The sequence below is a fragment of the Engystomops pustulosus genome, chromosome 4, assembly GCF_040894005.1.
Source record: "Engystomops pustulosus chromosome 4, aEngPut4.maternal, whole genome shotgun sequence".
Lineage (NCBI taxonomy): Eukaryota > Metazoa > Chordata > Amphibia > Anura > Leptodactylidae > Engystomops > Engystomops pustulosus.
In genome coordinates this window covers 144,602,344-144,611,252 of record NC_092414.1, presented here as the reverse complement: position 1 = coordinate 144,611,252, position 8,909 = coordinate 144,602,344, and the positions used below count along the sequence as shown (strand labels likewise).

General features: G+C 42.6%; 1 protein-coding gene across 5 annotated transcripts in view; it reads left to right on the top strand.

Annotated features, from left to right (window-relative positions):
• Positions 1 to 5,463: 5,463 nt before the first annotated feature.
• Positions 5,464 to 8,909, top strand: part of ZNF609 (zinc finger protein 609) — a 57,972-nt gene continuing 54,526 nt past the window's right edge. For 2 of the 5 annotated variants that reach the window (XM_072147924.1, XM_072147920.1), the window contains exon 1: positions 5,844 to 6,147. In XM_072147924.1, coding sequence (XP_072004025.1) covers positions 6,103 to 6,147 — 45 coding nt within the window. In that variant the 5' untranslated portion in view covers positions 5,844 to 6,102. Of the gene's footprint in view, positions 5,754 to 5,842; positions 6,148 to 8,909 lie in introns of those variants that run through there. The other 3 variants (XM_072147921.1, XM_072147923.1, XM_072147922.1) reach the window with 3 other exon arrangements.

Sequence of the window (8,909 nt, the reverse complement as noted above, 5' to 3'; positions counted from 1 at the left end):
AGACTGCTCACAGGCTGAGCCCACTTATACACAGGTGGGGACGGCAAAGCGTGGACAATCAGTTGTCCTAACAATCTTTTTTTGTTTTCGCTTGTTTTGATATATAATATATATCGCCTCGGGCAAATGGGGCAACTATGGTGATGTTTTTTGTAGTGTAGCAGTCTTTTATATATATAAATGGTACCTCCCTGCGCCGGCTATAAAGTTTAAAAAGTGTTTTAAACCGCGATACCGCGGTTTAAAACACGAACAAAAATAAGCTCCGGCACCAGCTCAACCTGAGCTGGTGCCCGGTATTTCCATCAGAAACCTGCCACTACAAGTGGTAGGTTTCCTTTCATTTTAGTGTATTATAGTAGTAGATTTCCTTTGAAGGAAACCTACCACTTGAAGTGAAAGGTGTAAGAAGGAAATACCGAGCACCAGCTCGGGGTGAGCTGGTGCCGGAGCTTATATTTGTTGGTGTTTTAAACCGCTGTATCGCGGTTTAAAACACTTTTTAAACTTTATAGCCGAAGCAGCTTCGGCTATAAAGTTTAAAAAGTGTTTTAAACCGCGATACAGTGGTTTAAAACACTAACAAAAATAAGGTCCGGCACCAGCTTACCCTGAGCTGGTGCTCGGTATTTCCTTCTTACACCCACCACTTCAAGTGGTAGGTTTCCTTTAATGAAAAGACTAATGGGCTGCCGTATGCAGTTTTCTGCCAGCAGAGGGTGCATTGTAGCTGGCTTCTAGATTTGGCTAACATTTGTTCTGCCCTTTACTTTGATCATTTTACTTGGGAAAGGGCAAGCGTGAATGTAATACTATGATCTGCTGATCAGGCATGCTCCTGGCGCGGTGATGCACAGTGCATGTGATAATGCACAATATAAGGCGATGAATTAGCTCACTGCCAAAGCACATGTAAGGAAATAACTAAGACTTTGGCCTCCATTTTAAATATGAACCATAACTCACACATTGAATCTGAACCTTACTGTGGCATAGATGCAGGGGAGAGTGCATGGAATAGGGGTTAGACACATCTGTATGGCTCTGTTATGCAAAGGCATAGTGTTTTTGCAACACAAAGTTCAGCTGATTCATGCAAAAAAGGTCTGTTTATGGAATGTATGATGATACAGTATGAACAAACGCAAAATTAGCTCAGTGATTTCACCCCCACATGTTTCATCTAACAGACATGTGAAGCAGTGATTATTTACAATACATCATCTTATATTGCTGTATTCTTATTAAGATCATGGAAAAGGCTAAATATGAAATTATTTACTTTAAAATCTCATAGAATGATCCATGGTGTTGGCACCATGAGGCTGAGCATGTTACTGTATTAGTAGAATAGAGGCAGATTTTATGGAGTTGAGGAACAAATAACCATCACAAGCAAACTATCTGAGAGCAGCCTCCACTTCTTGGCAGTCCATAACACCATATGTCAGAGACATCTGCTCACAGACGCAGACACAACTAAACCTCTTATGAGTGACTTGCCTGAGGAAACATGTTCAGTGGAGCACGTGACAGCGCTCTTGTAGAGTTATCTGCTGCAGTTACCTGCTTTTTATGCAGGTTCTGTATATCTTCACTTGACACCATGTTATACCAACATCTGATATACCATAGAAGCCACTCTTGTTAATGTGTTGTTAATGTTGCTTCCCACTGACCTAGATTCCATTGATTGTCATTCTGTCAGCAGATTGCTAAGTGTAGTTGTGAGTATAATATGTGATTAGATTTAGTTAGAAATTTCTGCAACTAAAGAAAAATCCTTTCCATTTATCTGAATATGGATGTTTTTCTGCGTTTACACAGCAATTCACAGGAGCAAAGCTTCATCTCCAGCAGCTTTGGTACTACAGCAAACTTACCGAAACTGCAGGGATGAAAAATGTTGGAAAATGCTGAATACATGTAGATAGATCAGTTCAGCTGAGTAGTGGTCAGTTTGAGAAATGTGTTTCTGTTCTGTCTTTATTAGCCCTTGAAAAGTTGCATCCATTACCTTTGGTCACAGAATAAGGAATAACAGTCTGATTGGTGGATCCATCTCCAATCACAAGAACAGGGTTCCCTTCCCACTAATTCATAGATGAGGAAGTTGCGCATCCGACCCGTTGAATATCTATGGAAGTGCTGGAGATGGCTGTTACCCAAGATTAACCGTCATCCTTTATCCTATTGGGACCACTACCAATCAAATTGTTCTCCCATGTCCTGCGGATACTGGATAATAATTGAGACCACCCGGTTAAGGCACTGGACCGTTGTTTAGGACCATATGGCCACAAAAAAAGGAACCACTGGACTGTTGTTCATGGCCTGCAGACACCACACATTTGTGTGCATGAGGCCTATGAAAATGATGGGGATGAAACAAAAAAAAAATCTTTTTCCTACATTCTGGACCTGGTTTTGCAATAAAAGACAACAAATTGGCCTGTCAGCTTTGAAAAAACCCACTTGTGGATGGGAATGCTGGAAGGTCTTTTAGTGTGCCCGCCTGCCCTTGTTTTGACCTCTTTTCTCTCCTGGGGCTCTGTGTATCCCTATTTCCCTGGTCTACATCCAGACTGTTCCCTTGTTTTGTCTGTACCATACTCATAAGAAATGGAACACCAGTGCTCTTGGGGTCAGCACAGCTGTCAGCCAGAGGTTGTAACCCTGAGCTCCACATCTTGTAACAATGCCAAGCAGTTTCAGCTTTCTTACTACGGAGAGACACTTGTCAAAGTTTTGATAAAGATACAAACATCTGTGCCATACAATAGGTTTATAGTACAGAAGAAAGAAAACAAGACGATAGGGATGCATATAGTGCAGTGTGTTAAACACCTTTTTTCAGGTAATATAGGTTTTAGGTACTATGCTCACCTTTTTGGGTTGGGTGGTCAACACCACAATTACAGCTTTGTTGGAGGCTCCTAGTGTAGCCCGTTTCTTTGTATTACATCTGCTTTCTCGATGATTTTCAAAAAACTGCACTTTTAAATACTTCATCTTCTACAATTGTGAACATGGACTGATGATGAGTTCCAAATGTGTCTCCCACAGTTTGAAATTACCCTTATAGGCTACCCGCTGTATGTTTTCTTTTAACAAATAAAAATCCTACTGTATACATTTGAGTATAATGCGAGGTACCTAATTTTACCACCAAAAATTGGGAAAACGTATTGAGTATAAGCCTAGGGTGGGAAATGCAGCCACTACTCTATAATAAAATGTCCAGTAGTATTCCCTCATCAATTAAATGACCACAGCAAAGTGCCCCCCTTAGTGTTATGTCAACTGCAGAGTACCCGATAAAAAATTAAAGTTAGTACTCACCCTCCGGCGCTGTCCCCCGGCATCCTCTTCTCCCCGCAGCAAGTATTGGGGTTCCCTTCTGTGCCGGCAGATACACGTCTATGCGATCTGCCAGCAGAGAAACTAAGACACGGCAGTGTCGCCACCTGCTTACTTCATAGTTCTGTGCCGGCAGATTGCATATAGACGTCCATATGCTGGCCCGGCCAAGAACCCGAAGACCGAAGGCCAGAGTACAAAATTTTTTTTTTACACTCAAGTATAAGCCGAGTGGGGCTTTTTCAGCACAAAAATTGTGCTGAAAAACTCTGCTTATACTTGAGTATATGCAGTATATAAATATATACACTGAGTGGTGCAGAGCAAATGGATTTTTCTAAACTCTCCACCATTGGAGAGTTGCAATAGGCTTAAAGGGTAACTGTCATTCTGAGCAAAAAAAAAACATAATTCTGTAACAACTGTCCCTAGGAGCAAAAATAAACCCTGTTAGATTAGCACGATTTTCCCAGTGATGAACAGTAACCCTGGGGCTGTGGTCGTCTGCGGGCCCTGTTTACAAGTTTGCTAGTTTACAACTAGTTATGATTATCCCTGGGTTTTGTACTATTTTCTCTTTGTAGGGCTAGGTCCCTATATGATAAAAATTAGTTTGTTCTATATACTGACTTATTATTATTAAGTTGCTGTTTAACCCTGGGGTAAAAGATGGAACTCTGTAGGGTGAAGAGTCAGGAACTATTTCTTTATAGCTCTGTTGCAAAAAGAATACCCAGGCCTGAAAGTTATATCAGATAAGGCAGGTAAAGGGAGTTCATACCTGGGTTTTCTATTATACTCAGTTTAAGGTTTAAGTTCACATTACCGTTCCATACCTCTGTTAAAAAAGAAAAGACTGGAAGTTCAATGGAGCTTTAACATATCAATGAAAAATCCCATTGACAACAATGTAAATTTTATGTCATCCGTTATGTTACACTGGGATCATGGAGGCTACAAATGGATAACGGATACCTGCCAAAACTGACCATTTACATTGATGTCAATGGGATTTTTAATTGATACATTAAAACTCTGTTAAACCTCTGTTCTTTTTTTTTTAACAGAGGCAAGGAATGGTAACGTGAAATGAGACTGTTCACAGCCGTAGCACGTACATTTTTGACCGGAACTGCACACCCGGCAGCTGTGAGTATAAAAAGAAGTCCTCTCTAGGTTGAACACTACCCCTGATGAAGCCTATTAGGTGATATGCGTCGGGTGTTCCTTGACATGGACTGTTAAATGTATACCAGTACTCAGTATTTGGTGGTATCACTTTCTTCCAATCACCTTTCACTTAATATATTTTCTATATATCCAGGCTATATTACTTCGCACTATATTTGTAACACTGTTATTTATCAAGTCATCTATTATATAGCTTGTTTTATCTGCTTAATACCACACCGAGTCATCTTGTGTATCATATGCAATTCACTTGTAGTCTGTGTTATTCCATGTGTTTTTGTATACACCTCAGTGGGTTTTTTAATGGTTTTATGAATTTGATGATGTCTAATAAAATGTATTCATTTATTTGATCTACACATCTCACTTTTTCTTTTCCTCCATGATTATTCTTTGGATGTGTTTTTTTAAAATTTAAACTAGCCCTATACACAAATTGTTCGTGAAATGAGCCTAAGGGTGATGGCACACGTGGCGTTTTGAATGCATTTTTGGCCTGTTCTTTAAGCAGTCCGTTAACAAGCACATGTTTTTTTGAAAACGTGTCCGTTTTGACAGGTTTGAATTAAGATAATTGGTCAAACCTTTCAAAAATGCATGAGTTTTTTGATGGACTGCTTAAAAACAGGCCAAAACACGTTCAAAACAGAAGGTTTTCCGCTCACCATGGGCCTTCTGTTTTGCATCTGTGCAGTGAGCTGTTGCTCTATCTTTTCCAATTTTAATAACATAACCTGCCAAATGCAAGTGTGGACTTAGCCTGAGACATCTGCATACAACCTCCATCACCATCCTGCCTCACTGATATGATAGACAATGGATGGGATGTAGGCAGTAACAGCAGCCAATAAACATCTTTTGGAATCAATGGACATTTTAACAGATCCGTTACTTTCAGTTATTGTCGTTATCTGTGATGCAAGTTATTAACAGGGGTCCAAATGCAGGAGTGACCCGAGCCCCAGACATGGAACAGTAAAAGTGCCTAAAGCGATGCAATGCCGGACCCTGGCCATAGCCTGTGGCTGCGGTCACACTGCTCCATGAAATGATGACATCTTTATTGTACATGGAGCAAATCAAAATATCATCCTGGCAATCTTCTGCACGATAGAGACGATCACGGAGTGGGAACTGGCTATTAGGAGGCATCCGCGGAGCAGACCGATAACTGCCATGAACGGCCACTGTGCCGGGTACAGGTAGGTGCATGTGCTCCGGTCTCCCACGGCTCAGGTAGGCGGGCGGGAGGAGGTGAGGAGAGGTAGCGGCCTGGCGGTGACATCCTTGGGTGTGACGTCAAGTTCTGGTTCCCTCCCCTGGGCGGGTCAGTCGATGTATCGCGGGAAGGGGCGGGGAGCCCGGTCGGATCAGTGGGCGTGTCTCCGGCCGCGCCGGAAGCGCAGTCCTCCTCTCGGTCCGAACCAGCTTGCGGCCTGTGTGGACGGTGAAGCCTGGAGCTGGAGTAGAGGCTGCACGGATACGGTGCGGGGGGAGGGACAAGGGATGGGGGGGAGCCTGGGCCCCGTATGACCCGTTCCGAGGTGAAGTATGCGCTATAGGACAAGATGGAGGACACTTGAGGCCAGAGAGGGGGTGAGTGCGATCACTGGGGCAGCGCTCCGTGTTCTATGTGTGCGGCTGCCTGGACACAATCCTTCCGTACACAGAGGTGGTGGCCCCCAGGGCAGGACATGTGATTTCTGCCTGACCCTGGCACCCCAACCTGCACATACTAATGATTGTGCCCCTACACAGTCGCCTACATGGGGCACAGTTGTACATTGTAGATCGATGATCTCCAGGGACATCACAGTTATCCCCGAATATGAAAACCCTGTGCCGTTCTTCTAATGCATGGCTCATCATTAGTGCTGACCACAGCTAGGGACCTGTAATATATGCTGGTGCCTTACATAGGGCAGAGGGATCATGGGCCTAACTGGACTCCCCAGTGGTGCTTATAGTGACCACACCATGTGTGATAGCTGGCAGCAGAGGGTAGACACATTTTCCATGAGAGATGTCTCGTTTGGACTTGTAGTCATCACCATTCATTGCTCTCCTGGATATACACAGATAATCAGAAATTGTAGAAAAGACAGATCTGATAAGTTGTGATATTTTGAGTTTCCTTTACGAAGTTGAGAAATACTCTACTATTTTCCAGTAAAAAGAAAGCATCTGATAAGAACTTACACACCAAACAATTATTTGTAACAACGTTATAAAATTTATTTCTACAAGTACACTGCCGGTGGATATAAAGGGCTCATTCACACTTGGATATTATTGATCAGTGTTTATGTACACGGTGTACCGCTCCCCTCTCGCTTGGAGTTCAGATTGTTACACAAGATGTCAATGTTATCAATGTTATGCAAAGAGACAAAACCATGTAGACGTGTAGTCTTAAAGGTGTTTTCCAGACTCCAAAGATTCCAGATTCAAAAACAGTTCGCTTATCTAGAGTACGGGTGATCAATATCAAATACACAGGGGGCCAATTGCCAGCTCTCCTTCTGATCACCAGTTTGAAGCGATTGTTGTGATTCTGCAACCTTTACACTAGAAGCCTGTGATATCTTCTCAGTTTGTCTATGTATCCTGTTTGTGGCTCTGTAAAATGAAAGGGCATCTACCACCAAGATGAAGGGCTGTATGCAAATGAGACTGAGGGCCTCCAGGGTCTATAGGTGTTAAAGGAGCCTCAAGCCCCTCAGGCTAATTTGCATACAATCTTTCGCCAGGATGGAGGTAGATGCCCTTTAAATCTAATAGGGGTGAACTGCAGTACCAAGCATAGCCTCTGTACAATGTATGGCAATGAAGGAGCTGCACACCTTTGGTAGTTGGTGGTATGGTTTTCTGCTCTTGTTTTCCAGTTTTCAGAAAAAAGTAATGTTAGATAAGGGCCAGAAGTCTGCACTCTTAAGGGCACAATCTGGAACATATTATCAATGAAATACCAGGAGTGTGTATAGCACATCTGTGTTTGGAGCATATCTTCATACACATGTGTGAATGGGCCCTAAGCGTGCTATAAGGGTTGAGGCACGGCTTGGCGCTGCTTGTGCCGCATACTTTACACAGTTAAAGTTGTGTTTATATTGTGGTGTAACAGACAGACGTGACCTTTCTCCTGCCTTGTGACAGGTGAGAATATTGCATGGCGGGCCTCTTGTGATTACTGTGTAAACTCTATAACCTCTACATTACAGCATAGTTGCATTTCTCTTACACAGTAATTTAGCCATGACGTGATGTACTTGGTAGCATTTTTAATAGTGTGATTCTAGAGAAGTAGAGGATATCTATGAATGGCCTTTTTGGACACTGTATACATGTGTATGACTGTGGCCAGTCATCTTTGCAATTTAAGGGCCGGTGCAAATTGAACAGATGGCACACGTTTGCACTAAAGGCAATACTTTTTAATGGATCAGTGGCCACAGACTGTGCATGTGCCACCGATTCATCAAAGGGTAGAGCGTGTCCTAGTCAGAACTTTCTTTCTTTTTTTACGGATTACTCATAAACTAGAGTTTGAGGAGCAGTGAAAAACAGATGCCAAACTGAATCAAACCGTATTTGTGTGCATGAAGCCTAATTCACCCCAATTCAAGCCCCCCCTCCCCCGCCCCTCCGAGTTTCCACTGTTCCGTGTTCTAGTGTAAATAACCGCTTAAATGGACGCTGGCTGCTGCAGTCACTATCCTCAGCTAGTGGTTTGCTAAGCAGAGTTTCCTGTGGGATGGAAGGATTCTGCAAATAAGAACCGACAGAGAATAGGGAAGCTGTAAAACTGGAGAAATTGGAATCAATGGATTGATAGCCCCTTAATCTTGTGATTTTCCATAATGGAACTTTTCTACAAGGTGGAATTTATTATAGGAAAAAGAACAATAGAGATGGTCCCCTAATCACGGACACCGACCCCTAGTTAAAGACAAACCTCTCTGCCCACTGTGACCTCTGCTCAAGCTCTCTGGATGCTTTTCTATACTCCCAGACTGCAATGATCACCTGTAAGGTGTCTGTAATTTTGCCTGGAACTACAATTATAAAATATACAGTTTCAACTTGCATACACATTCAACTTAAGAACAAACCTACAGAACCTATCTTGTACTGCATGTAGCTGTATTCCATATTTGATCTGTATACAGTATATCTATACTATACATATAAGCCCAACGACACGGCAGCAGTGCTGCCCAGCAGAATGATCCATACGTTTTTCCTCTCGTGTAGAAGTAAAAGTGCTAGCCTCTTATTAGCTAAGAGGTGAATGTTCTGCTTCTGTAGTGTGTAGTTGTAGAGATTAGGACTAGAAGTGCTAACGTTTTCCCTTGTCT